The sequence below is a fragment of the Apus apus genome, chromosome 6, assembly GCF_020740795.1.
Source record: "Apus apus isolate bApuApu2 chromosome 6, bApuApu2.pri.cur, whole genome shotgun sequence".
NCBI classification, from domain to species: domain Eukaryota; kingdom Metazoa; phylum Chordata; class Aves; order Apodiformes; family Apodidae; genus Apus; species Apus apus.
This window is the reverse complement of record NC_067287.1, coordinates 22695537-22716611: the sequence shown is the minus strand read 5'-3', so window position 1 is coordinate 22716611 and position 21075 is coordinate 22695537. Positions and strand designations below refer to the sequence as shown.

Below are 21075 nucleotides of genomic sequence, written 5' to 3'. Positions count from 1 at the left end.
AATCACCTGTCTCCCTCTAGCCCATGGCATCTGAAAGGACCTGAAACATGTGCTTTTGTCTCTTCAGCACCGTATGTTTGTTCATCTGCTCAATGATATGAAAACTTCTATTGTACATTGGTGATCATACGTATTCTCATAACTGTTTCTTCCATTGCATATATGGTCTTCCTGAGCCCATCAAAATCAGAAAATCAAGCCTTTCTCCTGTTCTTTACTGCTGTGATACTACTATGGACATTTGTTTTGAGTTAACAACTTACATGGTAAAGGATACAGAATAATGGAAAAGCTTCCTTCTCTGGCTTAAAGATAATTATCAACTTTACTGGCTTGTAGCATTGAGGGTTGGGGTTGAGGAGCATTTGGCCAAGAAGGCGATCATGGATCAGCAAAAGAAGCATAATAGGAAGATGGAGATTCATAGGAGAGTAACACCAGCTCTGAAGATGAGGAGCAAGTGTGACAGCAGGGAGACTGTATTTGGTACATGTCATCCCACTTGTTGCCATTTCATTCCATCTGAGGGGAAGAATATGCTGCTGTTATTATTAGTAATTCAGTATTTTTCAGAAAGTGGCACTAGAGTTTCTGTTTTTAACAAAGTTTGCATGTGTTCCTTCTTGTTTTTACATGAGATCTTGTAGATCTTGACAGACATGTAGCAAAGATGAAGTCCTGTTGAATAGTATTAACTGGATTGGCACTTGTTCACATTCTACCTGTTCTTGAACAGACAAATCCTACTAAGGATCACAAATGTCTTTCAGAAGTATTTTAATTTTCTTCTGGTTGTATACAGTTACCATGTAAGCCTAGCATATGTGGTAATTGTCAGCAGACCTAGCTTAATATCATCTGTCTCTGTCTCCTTTAATGCTTGAAAGGTCTGGTTTGGAAAAGAACGCAGTGTCTGTAAAATAGTTGGCCTCATGGATAAGAACATTGATATTTTCAAACTATTATATCCATGCTCTTGAAGTAGAGGTATAAGAGAAATTGTTATGTCGTCCATGTAGGCAGTATTTCTTTGAAAGAAATACAGCAATTATGCTTCTTTACACATCTTTTTTGACCTTTCCATTCTTTTCCAGAAGCGGTTAATACTAAAACTGTTGGTTTTGGGCTTTGAAGAGGAGTGTGTTCTTAGCGTGCATGGAGTTGCTTCAAAGATCTTTATGTTGGGGACTTGCTAATTGAGTAAATTTTCTTACCCATAGCTAGTATGTCATATAGACCTCAGTGCATCATAAACTTCATTTCATCATTATTTGTTCATGCTTAGTGTTACTTTCAGTTGCTGTTGTTAGCCTGGTTTTCTATGGAAATTAGGCTATGATATCACATATCACAAATATCATACCATATATCGTATTTTTAAAATCAGTTTTAACAATTTCAAATCTTACTGAGAGGCATTTGTATACTAAAGAAGTTGATTAACTTTTCTCTCTGTTAAAAGGGTGTGGGTTGAAAACTTGTCAAAGTATTGTGCAGTTAATATAGTGATATAAATAATATTTTTTCAGATATCATAGTCGTGATTACAAGTATTACTAAACATTGAATTATTCTAATTTGATTACTAAGCAAGCCCTGATAAATAGGGTGTTAAAATATAATAGCATGTGTTTAAAATCTAAAGCAAGTTCATATAGCACTTGGAGATCTGGTAGCCTTTTTAATCCATAAATACTGCTTATTGTTGTGAGCATTCATCATGAGAATGAGGTATAGGACCCACCAGCTGATTTACAAGGCAGGAAATTGGGAAATTTCAGTCATGACTTTGAAGATGTGAAATGTTCTTGCTGCCTGAATAATGCATACTGCAGTCCATATTTTTTGCTTACAAATGAGTATTTTCTTTAAAAACTGAAAATCAGCTTGTTTTGCAGTTTGTGCTGCATTACCCAGTGTGTTTTAGTTCCGTGGGGGTGCTTGCTGTTACTGGGACGTGGTGGTGTGCAGCCCGGGGGAAAACCAAATGAATTTTTTCCTTCTTCAGCTGCAGATAAAGATGACAGTTCAGAAGACCTATCAGTGCCAAGCAGTCCACACACAGAGGCTATTCAGCACAGTTCTGTCAGCACTTCCAATGGCGTAAGCTCAACTTCCAAGGCGGAAGCGGTGGCCACCTCTGTCCTCACCCAGATGGCGGATCAGAGCACCGAGCCAGTGCTGTCCCAGATCGTCATGGCGCCTCCCTCCCAGTCACAGCCTTCAGGAAGTTGATTAAAAACTTGCATTGCATCCGTTTCTTAGATACACATTTGTGACTTTAAAGGGAAATCAACAAAAGACCAGTCTCCATCTAGGAGAAATTGTAGCTTAAAATTACTCGTTTTTAAAAATCCAACTTAAATTTGGCTTTTAACGATTGGCAGTGAAGATGAGACAGAACACCAGTTCTAGTCTCTTTGCAAAAGACTTTTTTTTTAAGTATTAGTTTTACTAGTTATTTTTTGTGCTTAATGTGTAAAGTGTGTGTACAGTACAATGTGGTTTATTTCATTTTTAATTTGGTATTATTTCAACAAACGTTGGGGTGAATTACTGAAGGTCATCCCCAAGACTGTGATAGTAATATTATGTGACATTTTTATACCAAAGTTCTGCATAGTCCCTATTGACTTTGTAACATTAACAAGGTCATAAAGCACTAGGCAAGAGAAAGACAGTAACAGTAAATTTGCTTTTAGTCTTTTTGCCTTTTTGTTGTTTTGCACATTACGAGAGGAAGAACATTGGGAGAAAAACATTTGGGTTGATTTATGTATAGGAATTTGGTTGGCTTTTTAACTGTTGGGGTTCTTAATTTGTTTAATAGGGCCAGTACAGTATATGAGATACAGTACTCTTATGCACATACCTATCCTAGATGAGGATCCTTGCTAAATAGATTTGATTTTTTTTTTATTATTATGTTAAATTTATGTCAGGTGGTTTTTTCCCCTCCAACACTTTCACTCTGCAGGGAGGAGAGCTTTATTTCTTTGGTCAGAATAGGTATCTCCAACTACCCTTTGTTGTTAGGCTGAAACCAGTAAGCATATTGTAAAATACAGGGTTATCAAATTTGGAATACTTAGTATTCCAGAGTAGGTTGATATTTTGTGGATTTTTGAGTCACAGACTAAGGAGTTTACTCATGGTTTTGGATTCCAGAAAAGCCTAAAAACTTTCTTCAGACAACTCAAGATTTTTTTTTTTGTCATTGTCTTGTACTTGCAAGCTAACTTGTACTTAATTCTTGTGTAAGCACTGTCATCTTTTAGTAGCAAAAATTTTTATACCTTTCTTGTGGAAAAAAAAAAAAAATCAGTATCTACCGTATCTTGGAAACAATGTAATTATAATGTGGTGTGTGTGGTGTGTGCGTGAGAATGGTTCAGTAGTTAATGCCAGCAGTCTTTTGCTTGAATGTTTAAAGATGCCTTCTATGTGATGCTGGCTGATAGGTGATTGCAGTTTTAAAATGTTATTTACTGTGCGAATTTGGATAACTAACATTCCATGATGTAGTTTGTTTCTGATGAGATGATTGTAGGTACACTTTTTCTCATTATCCAGTCATCTGTAGGATACTGAGTTTTTTAAATGTGCCATTATCTATTTTGATTCTGTACTCATGTTCAAAATACAGTACAATATTTTACAATAGATTAAGTTGTTTAAAAAAAGTAGATGTGTGCTTTCAGGTCGGAAAACTTTGTATAATAGCAAAAACAGATGCATAGTAGCAACTGGCAGTAAAGCAGGATTCCATTATGTATATAACAAAGATTTAATGCACTTATAATGGGTTGTGTAGTTCATTTGCTCTTCCTTCTCCACACTATACTATGTGTTTTTAAGTGTCAGTGCCATCAAGTTTCTATCTGATTCAGTTTCAAGTCTAAAAATGTAATTGATCCACAGGAAAACTGTAATTTCTACAATATATATACAACCATACTATAATGAAAACTGGACAAAGAAGTATATAACTCATATATGTATCATTGCAGGGCTTCAAGCATGAAAATAATAGGGATTCTAAATATTTTGTATTTTTAAACTTAGAAAGTTGAGTTGATAACCTCATGCATTGAAAAGTCTTACTTTCCCAATTTCAAGATAAAACCTCTAACAGTTATTGAACGTTTCCAGGATGGTGAAATACAATGGACCTCTTGTCAGAAGGAAATCAATTGCAAAGGCACAAAATGTGAATTCTGCAAGAAAGCTATACAGTCACTTTTCATTGTAGTGTTGGTGGACTAGATAAGACCTTGTCAATTATACTTTAATTTGCTCTCCTAAACACAAAGGCTTTTAAATCATATTTATATAAGTGGAGTTCTTTTTATAACAAAATTGTTGCGCTTGTAAAATAAGTCTACATAAGTGTATAGGAGATGTGTAAACAGTTCATGAATTTAACGGTGGGGATGGAAGAAGAACCATTAAAATCTGCGTTCAGCAAATAGAGAAAAGTTACTAGTCGTACTACCATGGATTCCGTTTTGAGACGTGTGTCACACTACTTCTGTACTTAGCATTTTGGGTCTTTACATTTGACATGTTTCACAAACTGTACTGTTTTCTTTTATGTGCAGTTTGCATGAGTAAATCATCAAAGAGAATAAAATCTATCTTTAAGTTATGTTCCTATTTTAATGAAATTATAATTGTTCTAAAAGGCATCACTGTCGTCAGACTTGTTTCTTCATCTTGCAATTATCAGCATTTATCTGCAAGTCATTCCTATAAAGTCAAAGTAATGTTATGTAAATAACACGTTTCCTTAGAAAATAAACCAAATTCCATTGCTCTCAGTTGAGTTCTAGCAGCTTCTGAGAAACTTAATATACATGAAGCTGGGAAATGACAAAGATAGTCAGATGAACTGCACACAGTTCTGTTGTGAAAAGACGAGAAAAGATCATGCCCCTTGCATTTGGTTTTTAGGATATTAAAAATGGTTTGGGCTGATTTATGATTGATTGAAACATTGTAAATGGCACGGCTTATCCTGTTATGTCACCATATGGAAAGCTCTTAACAGAACTCTTGATATGGAGCCTTTGAAGAGGGGAGGGAGGGGAAAAGTAAAGTTGCTGTGTATTTGCATTTATTGCATGTTTTGACCAAAGGAAATTAAATTTAAACTACATGCAACTTTGAGCCCAATATGAAAATAATGGCCAAGGCCTCCATTGTTTCAGTCTTCTCTTCTGACTGACTATATGGTTATGCTTGTCACTCCAAGGAGGAAGACCACCAAGGCTGTGTAACAGGGCAAGTAGAGGTGAGCTAACCCACTGTTATTGTCTACACTGTAAAAAGATCCAGTTTTATAGCTGACAATTAAGCTTTTTCTCTTTAAAATGCTAATAGAGGCTGGACAAAGAAAGATACTGCACTTGTGAAACAAGATGACAGAAATGTTAGATGAGAGGCGATTTCACCTACCAGAATTACAGAATTAATTTGCCTGGGGACAAGACACGAACACTTTAATTGGTCATCATAAATGATAATAAGGAGAAAACAGTGAAATTAAGTGCATCCTAATAAAGTAAGGTGTGTTAAATTGCACTGAAGGAAACTTCAGCAATGCTTCTTGACATGATTAATATACTCATGACAATACATCTAATGAAGGTTGTTTGCATTTATGTGCTGCCTGTTGATTCCCTCAGTAGAGACATAATTTGAACTGCACTCATTTACATTGCAGAACAGTGAGTGTAAGATGGGCTTGCACAGGTCTTTTCTTTTACATTTATTTTTAACCATCGGATCGACAGTAATACAGGGATTATTTATTTAACTCATGTCTTGTATAACACTGTGTAGGGTAGGTCCAGATGACACTAACAAAATAACTTGGAGTTTCAAAGTATTATATTCTTTAATAGTACGTTTATTATTCTTTTAATTTTAGAGGGTTTTGTGGGGTTTTTTTGTTTGTTTTTTTTTTGTTCATGGAATTTAAGATCGTGACCTTTCTTGTTCTTCCCTTTTTTCCTCTTCAAAATATATTTCTTTGTGTGATGAGCCCCTGAAACTGCTTCTATGTTTAGAGTGGAATTTCTTCATTTTGCATATTGCCTCCTCCTTGGTTAAGTCTCTACAGAAAACTTTCATTTCAACAAGTTAGTAGTAGAGAAAGGAATTTTTGCATGCTGTATTTCTTGTCGTCTTCAGCTAAAATAGATCTGAAAAGCTTATAAAATCTTGATGCTGACATCTTACTAGAACAAGTTGTATTATAAAAGACATATTTAGGTCTGGAAGGATGTCTTGAATCTCCAGTATGGAAATTCTAGTGCTGCAAAAATTTAATTCCAGATGCTCTGCACAACTAATGAGCACAGGTTGTATGCTGATGGCTTCATAATTCTGTGAAGTGCAGCTGCCTTTTCAGAGTTTCTAACTTCCTAAGTGCGGAGTTACTTATCTAATATATGGTTGTCAATAGAATAACAAGATGTGAACTTGATCCAATTTATGTAGTTTTATGTTAAGCATTGCTCTAAGTCTCCATCCCTCTCCTGTTTCCATTTTTATGATGATACATGTTGTTCCAAGCACTTCTTTCCTATTCCATTTTTGGGGAAGAGGAGAGAAGCTGCTTAAGGTTTTAAATAAACTTCTCATACAGAATTGAATCTGGGAATTAATACTTAGTTTAAAAAGGGTTGTGAAAATGTTATGCAAATTTATTATTTTTAATCCATAGGTAAAGAAACGGTAGCTTAAGCTGCATAGACTGGTTGGGAATGGTAACAAGCATGAAAGGTGCAAAACAGCTTGAAGCAGAGGATTAGTGCTTCTAGGAACTTGAGTTTGTTTTTAGTACCAATAGCAGACACAGAGTAGGGAGTGGGCAGTATTTGTACCCACTTAGGATGGCAGGGCCTGGTGATACTCCAGGGGGCAATTAATGAGCTTAAAGGATAGTACTCTGCAGCTTCAGGAGATCTGTCAGTGCGAGGCTGAGATGAGCTTCAAGAATGAGCAAACTGTCACCTACACACCTCCGGAGGAAGAGAGTTACAGGTAATCAGGTTTTCCTTGCCTAGCTCTCACCTAGGGCTAGCTGAGTACATCAAGCTATTACAATTCTATTTAATACCATCTGTCCCCGAGTGGGCTGAATGCAGTGGGTGCAAGCCTGATGGGTGTGTTCAGCTTCCCCTAAGACAAAAGGTAGCATTTTGTTGTTTGTTGTTTTTTTTTCTGCTGCCTAAAACGTTCCTACTCTTGTCTGGCCACAAGGTAGTTCAGGCATGGTACATAAATAGTATTGCCGTCTCTCTACCTGAATCACTCGTTCTAGTTCATTACAGAAGGCAAAAATACTGCCCTTGATAAATCACTGGCCTGATGCATTTTAGAAACTGAATTACTTCAAGAAGCCTACTAATTTATGTTTAAAGATAAAATGGGAAATAACATCCATGTCTTAGGATTCTAATCAGGAGAAAAGAAAGACCAGCAAAGACAGAATAAGCCCTCTGCTTTATCAGCAAAAGGAACCGCCTTTCTGAATGAACTGAAAAAAGAAACGGAGGAAAAGTCTGCACCATTTGCCAGCTATTCCCTCCAAATGAGAATGTGCTGGGTTCACTGCTTAATTATACCAGCCGTTTTCTCTGGCACACTTTCTGATAGAGATGAACTCTGATCTATTTTTTCAAAATGTTTACAATTATGTTAGAAATGTTTTGATATCACTTGAGGTAAGTAGTATAAACATCCTGTTATTCATGACTGCCTGCTGAAAAAGATACTCTTAAAGGCAATATACAGTACAGTCATTCCAGTTGTCTATGAGATGACAACAAACTTTATAGTCAGCATGGTTGTGATTTCAAAGCAAATAAAAGGGTAATATTTTGGTTTTCTTGTTTTCTGTCCTCCCTTTCATCAGAATTGTTTTAAAGGGCTAATGATTTTTGCTGAAAAAATTGATAATCCTTGTAAATGCCAACCAGATGCTGTGTATTTCACTGGCTGATAGGAACATTTTGAACACTTGATCATTTTGTTGAATATTTAATGAGGCTGAAGCTAGGAAGTTCACATTTGTGACTTTACATGTGTGAATATATAAAAGATTTTTTTTATGCTGTCTCTAGCAGCTTACTCCCAAGTTTTTAGAGCTCTCATTCTAATAGGACGTAGCTCTTTTTTCTTCTCTAAATTATGCAGCACTCTCTTGAATGCTGTGTAAGAAGGTTGCTGGCCACAGATCCTTGAGCTCTGTTTCCAGCCACCACGCAACTGGAACACTGACTCGTCAGCAGAGCTGTATTTGTCACTTCTGCCCATCATCTGGCACAGTGTTGGCTTCCTTGGGATGGAAACATGTTACACTGATTTGGATGCTTATGTTCTGCGGTCTCTTTAAACAGTAAGTACCAGGTTTTTGTGAAATCTGGCCTTATCCTTGTTCCAAAGGTCTGGCAAAGTCACTTTGTTACGGGCAAGACATGCATGATTTTTACCTGCTCTTGTAATTTCACATCTAATGTGTTTTTTTTGTTTTCACCTACTGGATAAGGGTGCACATCCCCACTGCACATAACTGCCCTTTATAACATGCCAGGCACTCAGAAATGTTTATGAGGGTGCTTAAAATCCCGTGGGACTCATCTGCCTAAGAAATGTCACAGCTTTTGCAGAGTTAGATTGTTATAAACACAAGCCTTTTTTTATTTTATTTTATTTTTGTAAGTGCATGTGTATGCTTACTGAACTAAAAGACACTTAAAATTTTGCAGTACGCTATTTAAAAAAATATATTTTACTCACGCCATAGCAGCTTTCCTGCAATGACAATTTTAAATAAACTTGTGCCTGTTTTATGAAGAGGTGAAGATTAATTTTACGGTAGTGAAGTTAGATTCCTTCTATTAATGAAGCTTTCCCAAGCAAGTATGAGAGCAGGATCTGATTTAGCCAGTTGTTAATCAGCATCAGTGCTTCTCTCACTAAACATTAATATAGTCAAAGAAAATTTGAATTATGCACAGACTTTGTATGTCATGATCCCATGATTATTTTTTTTTCTTTGAACTCCATATTTCAATTCTTTCTCAGGCCCAATGTTACTTCTCAGAAGCCACTGTCATACCTGGAGTCTTACAGTAGCTTGGTCTAAGCTACTAAGGGAAGATTTTTTTTTTTAATATTTTCTCAATATTACTCTTCAAATGCTCAGAAATCTATGATATTAGTGTTAATGGGTTCCCTGAATGGTGTCATAAGCCTCCACCCTGAAAGATTTTGGTAATTTGTCTAATCTACTGACAGCCATACAGCCCCTTTGTGGCAGCAGCATTTGCTGTTGCCAGTGGAGCTGAAGACCTGTTAAGAGCAAGAGATCTTGATGTGAGATTCGTACTTGAGACACATTGAGTAATATTAAAAAAATGCTTGAAAGTGAAATATTTCTGAAGCATGTTGGTATGCAGTTTTCTACTACACAAAAAACTTAATTGTTTTTCAAAGGATATGTTTAGAATTTCTTTTGGGTTCTGTTCTGGGTTTTTTAAAGTTGTTTTTTCCTTCAGAATTTCAGTGGAAAATTAAGTTATGTCACTATCCTGATTGCTGAACTTTGCTGTGATGAACAGTAAACAGTCTGCTGTATGCCCAGAGCAGAAGCATTTGTGATGATCTAATGAAAAAACATCCACATAATGAAATATTTGCATACATGCAAAATTAAGTACATTAATTGAAGTTGTTTTGACTTTCTGTAAGACTTGACTGTACTCTAGTTTTTTTAAGGAAAAAGTTAATAGATCACTTCTGAGTCTCCTGTTTTGCTTCAGAGTAAGGGAAGTCCTCTTGCTTGGTTTTAATATGATATTGAGAGGCTTATGGTCATTAAACAAACTATCTACATCTCACCCCAGGATGTGCCCCGTAGAACTCCAGTGCACCTCTGGGTATGACACATTATACCCTGCAAAGATTAAGAATAGAAATGTCATCTTGTACATCACAGCTTTTACATGTTTAAAATTAAAATTAACTGGTGCAAAGTATAATGTTCATAAGTGACCATTATTAAATTATTATCTCATAATAATCAAATTGTAGTGGCTCTGTTCCTGAACAGGAATTATTTTTTGCATTGCAATCTGTGTTAAGGGTTTATCCAAAAATAACACAGGAAGTACTGTGTACAGTTACTGGAGCAAGGCATTTCTGGCAGATTTCCATGTCATGCTCAAAGTCTGTGAGCTGGCCTACATTTGTCTTTCATTTAAAAAATGTGGAAAAAGTTTTTGCTGAGTGCTGACTACAGCTCAAACCTCCACCTACTGAGCAGAGGCCTGACAAGTCACAAGCAATAGTTAAATAAAGGAGACATAAATTTGAAGGTAAAAGTATGTTGTGTTAGTGATGTGTTGCTTATACAAGACAATGAATAATAAATTATTAACCGAATGAGGTAAGTAATTCCATTTCCTGCTGTTTCCTGCTGTCTGTAACAAGTAATTTGAAACGTGGGAGATTCTAATTTCTCAGGAACAAAATGCCATCTAGTGGTAACTGCTAAATATTTTGAGCAAATACTTTCTTGGGATTGTCATTAAGTCGGTTTTGGTGTTTTTTTCCTGGTGGTCTACATTTTACACTACATGAATCTCTTCAAAGAGGAAGATGGAGAGGTTGGGGGAAGGTACAGCTTCCCCAGTTCTGTGCCTGTAGTGTCTGGTACGCCACGCTGCCCGCCTGCTTGAGGACTGCCTCCCTTCCTCTGCTGCCAGCCTCGGGCAGGTGGTGGAGTTTCCCCTGCTAAGGGTTGACTAAACTTTCAAACAGTTGGCAGGCTGCACCTTACTGTTAATTAATAATACAATATTTAAAATGCTCATTTGGCCAGTGCTGTATGAAGAGAAGCTGAAAGAAGTCACCTCTGCTTCACTGACTCTGGTCATCTGTCTCTCTTCTGGTAGGAGGTTTTTCCCTCTACTTTGTTATTCTCCAAGGAGATAAGAGGAAAACATTCCCTCTGCTCTTCTAATGAACTACCAGGAAATGATATAAGCCTCTTTACAGCACAATTTGCCTACTTGGCTCCTTAGAGAAGAATATAAACTCTAAAAAAAAAAAAAAACCAAACCCAAAACATAACTAAAATTTGGCCTCTTGAATAAACTCCTGACGAAGTCCATCTTCTGGAGTAGAATAACAGTCTTTGCTTGTACAGCAGAAACAAATAAGAACCCTCCCCCTGTAATCATATTTAAAAGTATTCATCAATGTAAACTGAAGATAGGATACAGCAGTCACACCCTGCATGTGACTGGAGTCCACTGATGGAGGTAGTCCTGCTTTATAAACAGAGCTGACTGAAGAGAGCTCTGCAGTGATTCATCTTCCTGTGGTTTTGCACTCCCTTGAGCTATGGGCTTTTTGTTGTTGATGGGTCTGCTTTTTCCATGCACTACCTGAATTTCTCCATCTCTTGGTCATATATTTTACCTTGTTCCATTGGAAGATGCTCGCAGGCCGTGGTCACCAGGGCTGTAATTAGACCAAGGATCTTGGAGAGGTATCCTGCCAGCTGTGCAGAAATCTAAACTGTCCTGCTGATGTTGTTGAAGTCAACAAAGATGACATGATATCCGTTTGCTGGGCTGTGAAGGAGTTTGTGGATGGATAAAGAAATTCTTTATTGTCTTTCTTCTTCTGCATGATATTTGAAGTAAACTGCAGCAGACTATGGAGTCTGAGTAATAAGGGCACTCACAGCACAGCTCCCCAAGAGGGATATTTGAGAGCTCACATTGCTATGGGCTCACTGTCCCTGCTGTGACACCAGCACGGGCACTTGTGTGCCCGTCTGGGCCTCTGGGCTGCTGCTGGCTGACTCCCCAGGCCAAGGCTTTGGGCAACGGCCAGTACAGCTGCAAGGAGAGAGGAGGGAGCCAAAACGGGACTGGAGCAGCCCTGGTTTAGGTGGGAGTAAATTGCCATGGAAGCACGTTTAGGTAGACAGAACAGGAAGAGGTTGGGGAATGTTGGCAAATGCGGTCTGAATAACATCAAAAAGTTGGTCTTCTTTGACCTACCTAAAAATACATCAGGAAATCCTTAGATCAGGGACAATTTCTTAAAGCTAAAGTAGTGCTTTTCTCTCAGTAGCAACTGCTATCTTGCAGGTGTTGTGGGTGCATCTGTCCTTTACTCTCAGGATTTCAGAGCAGCAGGATGCTTTGAAGAGGATATGATTCTTCACAGGCAGAAGGAAGGCATTTTGTTGTGCGCACAGGAAGGAAAAGAAGTCTTAGGAGCAAAAAGCCATGCAATCAAACCTTGAAATAAAGCGGAAAGAATAGTGAAAACAACCTGATTAGTAATGACCCATCTGAACTTCGCATGTACATTTTCTGAAGCTATCAAGCTAAATACAAATATAAGTGAATAGATATATAGTGCCTACACAATATTTTTCATTCCTTCAAATAACTGGACAGAGCACAGGCAATGTTACTTTTAAGGGTTTTTTGCCTTTATATGGGTGATTACTACATACTCCAAGGACAAAATTAATTTTGATGCTATATAACATGATAATCTCAATTAATGCATTTGATTTTGAAACTCTCAGAGAATAAACTAATGGAATTTCCTTGTCCCATGTTCATTTAAAACAGTTGAAGAGACCTTCTTCTTAAAAATATGTACTTTTGAGAGCAGAAAGGAGAGCAGTTTTCCCTTGGTGGACCAAAGAACTAAGAACAAGCAGCAAATCGGCATTGGAAACTTTGCTGCAACCCACACTGAAATGGTGAGGGCCTGGGTCCCCCTGCTCATGCAGTCCTGTACAGTGTTTGCCCAAGAGTTTTGCTTGGTTGCATCTTTTCAACACTTATTTCCTTGACTTAGTGAGGTTTAAGAAAATAAAAAACCTTTTTGGAAACTGCGCCTCTTATCAGTGACTTGTTGCTGCAGATAAACTCTGAATTTTGAGGTAGTCGTATTTGCACAGGGTGAAAGCACTAGTATCACAGCTCTACAGCATGAAGAAAAACAGTAGGAACTGAATTTTGGAAGGACTAAACCAGGAATTCATTTCCCATATATCTGTTGGAGGAATTGTGTGAGTTTACAATTGAATATGTGAGGTTGAATTCCAGACCTGAGGTTAGTGCAGTGATGTGCAAGTCAGATTGCAAGATCAGTTGTGTGATCTCTGAGTTTGTTTAAAATAAAACTTCTGCATGCACAGCTGAAAAGTCACCAAGTCTTAGTAATTGTCTTTGACATTGCCAATTTAGGACCTGGATATCTGCTAATTTAGTTTTGCTTGGCTGAGGGACTTCCCATGTGTCTTGGTTAACAATAAGGAAAATGTGCACAACCATGGGGTGTAGGTATTTTATTATTAAAGAAAAAGGAAATTTTTTTGTCTCACTTCCTCTTCCTCTCCTTCACCAGAAAAAAACAGTGGCGTCATGTATGGAAAAGAGAGATTTATTTCTGTGTAGACCACATAATAAATTATACTTTTTGGCACAGAAAGAAGGGCTTGGCAGGGATCAGATCATTTTGTCGTTTCATAAGGAACCTTATTGTTATAAACTTACAGTTCACTGAAAGTATTGTGAGACTGGCAGATCAATTAATGAATAGTGAAAAGTACTTCCAGGTTTGGTTTATCTCCTCTCCAGGAATACTTGATTTGAACAGCCGGTTTAATGGGAAAGGCTATTGATTCCTTCAGTAACACTTCAGAATCATTAAGAGGAAAAACTTAAATCTCCTTCAGCTCTTTGAAGTTGCTTTGGTTAATGTCATCTCTCTGCAATACTGACAAGGTAATGCTGATCTTGAAAGATATTTCCAACATTATTCTATGCTACTTGTTGTGCCCTGCTGCCACTCCCTGCCTACTTGCAAGTTTAGCTGTGGTAAGTGCAGTAAACTACTAGTGCAGGTGCTTGCTCACTTAGTTTGAAAGGTTTTATATTGCCCTAAAAATGTCTTACTGGTGGAAGAAAACTACCTCTCTCAGATATTTGTTGAACTGCAAATTAGTTATCCAGAGCTTCTGCTATCTCAACACTTTGAGACTTGGACTTAGAAGTATCTTCTGGTCATTAAATTTCATTCTATAAAGGCACTTGGTAAGTAGATTGAGTATGTGTATACAGCAGGAAATTCTCAGAACATTCCCAAAGTTCACTCCCTATTCATATAGTCCATTTTCTAAACTATCACATAAAATTCAACTTCAAATTTGATGCAGTTTGTCTTACCAGGGCCGATATACCCTGGTTGATATAAAGCCCATGACTGAACTTTAGAACACCCTTAAATGTTTCATGTGCTCTCCAACTTGGTCATTCTTTCAACGAACCCTAAGTATCCCAGGAGATGCAACTCTGAGAAGCAAGTTGTGTGGGATAACTAATACCCTCACTAAAAAAAATATTCTTCACTTCCTTCAGTAACACTGCATTCTTAAGAGAAGCCAATATGCAAAATCACTGTGAGGGCTCTGATATTAGAAAATCAAATAACTTCAGTAAGATCATGCAGGTTCTATATAGCACTTCAGAAATGCAGGTTTGTGTTGCTTATGAGAAGTTTTAATTTCTCCAGCAATTCTTCAAAGCCATCCAGTGGATCTAGAGGTGAATCCAGTGGATCCAGAAGTCTCAACTGATTGCAGGAAGAATCACTGCCAGTTCAGTGGCATAGCTTATGGCTACAAGCAGGAGATCATCCACTCAGAGTTAAAGACATTTTGAAAGTCAGGACTAGAAATATCTTGCAGATTTTTTTTGTAATTACAAGCTTGTTCTAAGTTTTTAGTGTTTACAGATGGAATTGTAGTCATAACAGTTTATTCCTATGACTATTTTGCCAATGGCTTGCCTTCTGTTTTTTAACTTGCAATTTCCAATTTTTTTTTTTTTTTCAAATATGTACAAGCACTACTTCAACTAATACCTTAATATGTATTTCTAAGCATGGTATAAAAAGAAAGTATTATGAAAGTTAAATAAAAGCTATAGGCTGCATTTTACAGCCAGTGTAAACACACTTGGGTGTTTTACAGCCGTCAGTATCATCTCCTTTGACACTTGAGGCTTGTCCCTAGGAGACAGAAAGCAGAAACTTCCTGGAATTTAATTAGCTTAATTTCACTTAATAAAACAAGCAATCAAAAACATACTGTGTTTCATACACAGGACTCTTAAAAATTTAACTTAGTCTATGTATCTCATACAGCTGAGGAAAAGTGCAAGCAATTCTGAAATTTCCTAATATTTAAATAATTGTATTAATAATTGGTCTTGCATTAGAGGTCTTTGCTGATGAGATATGCTGCTAAGTGCACACATGAGAAATAAGAAAGCTCATAAAAAGTCTAGTGTCAAGTACATTCAGACCAGATGCAAATAAAAACACCCTTTTGCATTTATAAATAACCAAATTATTTGCCTATTTTGATATTGCTCACTCTAAACATCACCTGGAACCTGTTGTGAGAGAAAAGCTCCAAGTGTCAGCTTAAACCCCATCATGCTAAGTGACCACAATCCATGGCGAGCACAGGGCTGAGCAGCACCCTGTTTGTGCTCACACCCTAAGGGAAAGTACATCTCAGTTTTGGTCAAATCTAGCAATTTATGTGATAGTGATTATAAAAGAAATGTGGGTAGCCCTGGATTTTCCCTTTCCATATGGCACACTTAACTTTCTAATCCTTTTCCAGCCTCCATCCTTAGACATGCAGGAGACAGGAAGACCAGTCCTTCCTTGGCACAGCTGTAGTGCTGGAAATACCTGTAAACTCGTGTTTGAAAGTATTAGGGGAGTTTGTCAATGATTATTAAAAAAATAATAAGGTAAAGGTGAAAGCTTTGAAGAAAATAGGAATGAGGTAGTTCTTGATATGAAAGACAGGGCAAGATATCTGTCAGAGAATCTGAAAGTAGACACCTAATTCAGAGGAAAAGGAGGAGTGTTTCAGAGGTACCTAGCCCATCATTTCTGCAGCCTCTTACATCAGTAGTGTTAAAGCAGAGATGTTACTGAGGGAAACAAAGGTGAATGTTCTTGGAAAGTGTTGCTGGTTTTATCTATTGCACGGGAAAAGTTGGCTATGAAGAGTAATTGCAGTGCAGGTTCTCTTTCTAATGGAAATTACATCCAAGATTAAGATCATATGATTTTTCCAAGATACATAGATAGCACCTACTATATCCTATTCACAGTACTTGTTCATGCTGTAATTCTCACCACATTCATGCACGAGTCCTGGAAATCCAATTAGATAGGAACCATAACGTGAAAGTCCTGAAGAATTATTTTGGAAAGGAATTTGCTCAGGAAGCACAGGCAAGAGTGGGATTTTTTTCTTTTATGCAGTTTCATTAAAAAATTCCTTAAAGCATCCTAACATCAGTCTAAACACAGCAAATTGTTTAGACATTAAGCAAACAGCTTTATATTACTTTTCAACTTATGACTGTGCTGCTTGTCTTTAGATCTTGTGGCATTCACTTCTAGTGTAAGCAGAAAAAATTCTAGCTCTAAAGGTTATTGTTGTCACCTGTGTCTGTTAAACCTTTTTCCATGACCCAGAGAGCCAAAAGCAGGCATGCTAAGCCCATTTTTCATTTCATTGATGTATAACACCTATGTGTACTAAACTGCTCTAAGTTGTTTTGGGATGTAGTGCAATTCCTATTGATCAGGACAGACTGCCAAATGTAAGTTTTTTAATGTGGTAGTTGTGATTTAAAACAGCAGATATCATGGATATGTTATGTGTCTTGCTTTCTTTGGCGATGACCATAAAATTCAACATCCAAGTTCCTTCTAGTAACTGCTACTTTGCTAATCTGTATCCTGTAGGTTAAAAAAAATAATAAAAAATTACCACCATAATCTACAGACTAGCACAGATCCCAGTAAAATCCTGGTGATGTCTGCTTTGCAAATGTTGCTCATAGCTGCTGTACTTGACACAGGGATTCTGTTGCCCTCTATGCCTGTTCAATGTCGGGTCATGTTGTGTTTAAATGACTTTTCCATTAATTATTATAATGATAACAATGAACAATAATTGTCCAAAAGAGAAGCTCAAATGCCAGTTCTCTCATCAAAGGGACAAAAAGTATAAAAAATGCTGGTGATGTGTAATGACAGTTCTGGGTTTGGTGACAGGGCTTGATGTTATGTTCAAATAACTGTCATCTATATAAATACAAACATTAATTTTAACTTGCAAGTTTAGCAGTCAGTCTTCAATCTTTTCATTGATGACTTTTAAATTGGAACAATTGAATTTATCTTACTGAACAAATTCTAGAAATCTGCCTTGCTGTTTTCCAAGGAGCAAATGTTCTGTTGCAAATAGCATGAACCCTGAATCTTCAGGAAGGCAGCCCTTGACCGCCCCCTGCCCCACAGCCTCCCAGCAGTTACACATTAGAAGCAAGATTAAATTCTGCACGTGACAAGGCTTCTGTGGTGCTGATTTCCAGCTGTCAAGGGGGTCTGTTGCCGGAAGACATGAACTGTGATAAGATGCTACCCCAATTCATCAGGTAACATCTCACCGTGTCTCCACTTTTCCTCCTTCCCATTAATACAGGACAGCTGTAATTTATGAGGGTTTTTTCTTCACACAACATTATATTTACTAGCTGGGAACCTTTCTTTATGGTTGTGTATAAATCTTTTAAAATGTCAGTGATTAATTTTAAAATCTCATTTATCACTATATGATTAGTGAATTGGTTAAGGTTTGAAGAATAAATGCCTGGTAATTAGAAGCAATTTTGTACCCGACCTGCAGACAAGGTAATGGATCAAAGAAAGGCCACTGTGGAAAATAGGCCAGTGGTCCTGCAGTGCTCAGCACCAAGAGCGAGGAGGCAAAAGGAGAGAGGCCAAAAAACAAACAAACAACTAAACACTGGAAACAAACCCCAAATCCTAGTAATGAAATTTTACATGAGGAATGGCAGTAATAGCTGGCTGCAGTATTTAAAGAGTTTTGAGGCTTGGGAGATGAGGCAAGAAACTAACTGAAGGACAATGAGCAGGCCAGAAAATAGCAAGTTACATATATATTTATCTTCTGGAGACTTTATTCTTAAAGTACACCTACCAGGTGGCAAGTACAATAATGCTTTTTCTACAGAATGTGATGCTAACTAACCAATTTTGAAAAGGAAGGTTTTTCAAGGGCTAAAGAGCCAGGGGAACAAGACACTAAGCTCATCCTTGCTGTCACTTAAATCAATGGCAAACCACCTCAGTCGTTTAAAATGAGGTCCTCTTTTGTGGTCTCTCCTGCAGAAAAGCAAATGTACAAGCTGGGGTGTCTCAGAAGGAACAGCTCCTCTGGCTGAGCAGGGCCAGGCTGGGGCTTTGTGCTCTGCTCCCCAGCGCCCGCCTCTCTCCCCTTGAGAGAGGTGATGAAGGGTTAGAGCTCGTTTAGCTCCAGCTCTCTTCTAACAAAACTCCCAGAGTTGTAGTTAAATCATTGTTATTGCTGCTATGCTAAGATGTGCTGGCCTGATAAGGCATTATGTAATTTTAAGATAATGTTGTTGTTAAACAGAAATTGCTGTGAGGGATTTAGGTCTGTTCAAAAAGCAGGGTGTGGAGGGGAAGGGACCTTTACCTAGTGAACTTTGGGCTAATTTTTTTCCTGATTTGATTTCTTCCTGCTGTTTCAAGGCTATCGACCTCTGTAAAAGGCAGAGCTGCTATTGGGTAAGGTGGTATGTACTGTGTTCAGCCACGCTCCTTGCCACCCCCAGGAGGTTTCTTGTGCCAGCCCTTGAGAGGGCACATCGAGAGCTCTGGGTATGAGCCCAGCAGCAAAGTCCTTCCAAAAGCTGCTGCTGTCCTCTGCAGGCTGCTGAAGCTCGGGTCAAAACGTCCTCCCAAACCAAGCAAATAATCTAAACAGAAATAATGATTGAGCTCAATTCATTTTGAAAATTCAGATCAGCTGCAAAACTCTTTCTGCCACAGTAAAATATGACTCTAGTAACTAACTGTGAAATGACCAACACACTCCCCCAGGTCTTAGCCATAGCTGCACTAATAGGAAAGGCATTATAAGACAATAGAAATGACTAATCAAATTACTCAGGCTGATCTTAACAACTCTAGTATTAATAATGCCTACTATGAAAAACAGTGATACTTTCTCTGGACAGGAAAACATTGCTAATGTAAACATGCAGTTCAGTAGATAGCAATGAAGATTCTGGAGTAGTGGAAGAGGAAAAGCTGGCTGTTTAATTGAAGGAAGTTGGAGTGAAAGCTTGGGATTTAATTCCAGGAAATGTAAGAGAAAAAAAAAAATCTGTATGAAGATCCAACTTACTTCCAAAAAGCAAAGCAAAAAAATTCATGCACACAAAGGTCAAATCAAATGGCAAAGATTATTTTGTGCTGCTTTTTTCCAAACCATTTTTTATGTATTTTTAACACTCTTTAAACCCTGCAATTAAAATATTATTTCTCAGTAGTCCAGCTGCTCAATAAACTTCTGCACTTTATACAAGCAAAATGGAAATGTGAAGTCAGGTTCATCCTGCTAGGATTCATTTGGGAAGTAATACAATGGAGGAAATTACCACTCTGGGATGAAATGTTTATTTTTTTTAACTTTGCACACTAAGCAAAATATATCAACCAAAAATACTTGTTTTGAAACATTTGACAGACATAACAAAACCCCATGTTTTACTTGATATATTTATTAAACAAGATTAAAGATAGTGAAAACTTTCCCACGCAATCTTTCCCTTTTGTTTTCTAAAGAGAGTAGGTAGAATTCAGAGTATGAAAACCTGTGTGCAACTAAATACATAAACCACCCATTTTTCAGACAGACCTTTGTGTTTCAGCTGCATTGGTGAAAGAAAATGTATTTTATGTACTTGCTGACCCTGAGCTGTGTCCACATAACTGGAACCATTCATTTCAGCAGCTGTAGATGCAGCCTATGTACACCCTCTTGCTCCTTCAGACAGTCCCACAGGAAAACCCATGTCTGGAAAGCATTGCTCCCGCTGCACACCTGCTGTGGCAGCCACCACGGTGTCCCAAGAAAAGGTGGGACTGGCTGTATGATGCTCCCAACACCACCTGCACTCTCTGCTTGCCCCGGCTGATGGCTCTGAAACCTCAGCTGAAGGTTGTGGATTTGCACAGCTGTAATGGATTACATTTGAGTAAACACTTGGTGTCAGTTGTGCTCAGGCTGGATTTGAATTTTCGGCACAGGTGGCTGGCACCTGAGAGGTGAACTCAGAAACTGTTGTGGCCCAAAGAGGGGCAGTCTGGTAATCCTGCATGTGCCGGGGAAGCTCTGTCCGGTGCTAGCCTCTATTTTAAATACCTGTTTTCTGGTTGAAAATGCAAACTCTATAAATGAGTTATACTGGGCATGGTGCTGTCTTTTCAATTAAATGCCTTTCACTCTGAAACTTACAGCCCTCGACAGCAAAAAATAACAGTAGCTGGGCAGGGTGAAATTCCTCACACCGAAGCATTTTGAGAAGAATTCCACAGTCTTGCTCTCTTCGTGCTTGCTGGACATTTAAGTGGACGATTCCTTCTCGCCTGAAGGAAGCGGTGTCTCTCACAAGACCGCCGGCTCCTCTCCCGCACCAGGTCGGCGCAGCCCTGCGGGGCTGAGGAGGCAGAGGCCGGCCCGGCCGGGCAGCCCAGGCCCCCCAGCCTGGTTCCCACCGCCTCCTCAGCGGAGAGGAGCCGCCCGGGAGGGCCTGGCGGGGGCTGGGGCTGCAGGACGGGGGACCGGGTCGCGGCGTCCCTTTGTGGCCCGGCGGGCAGCGGTTCGGCCGCGTTACCATGGGAACCATCCCGCAGGCTGCGGCGGGAGGAAGGCGGGTGCCGTGGCGGCGCAAGATGGCTCCCCGAGGCGGCGGGCAGCGTGAGCGCGGGCGGGAGCGGGAGGGGCGGCAGCGGGGAGCTCCCCGCGCCTGCCGCGCGTCCCCGGCCGTGTCCCCCCCCCCCATCCCGGGCCCTGCTCTCCCCTCCCCTCTCCGCCGC

General features: G+C 38.7%; 1 protein-coding gene across 4 annotated transcripts in view; it reads left to right on the top strand.

Moving 5' to 3' along the window:
* The window catches only part of ATF2 (activating transcription factor 2), a 48046-nt gene extending 43358 nt beyond the window's left edge, over positions 1-4688 (top strand). For all 4 annotated transcript variants that reach the window (XM_051622915.1, XM_051622914.1, XM_051622912.1 and 1 more), the window contains one exon: positions 2009-4688. In XM_051622915.1, coding sequence (XP_051478875.1) covers positions 2009-2235 — 227 coding nt within the window. In that variant the 3' untranslated portion in view covers positions 2236-4688. The remainder of the gene's footprint in view (positions 1-2008) is intronic.
* Positions 4689-21075: the final 16387 nt, after the last annotated feature.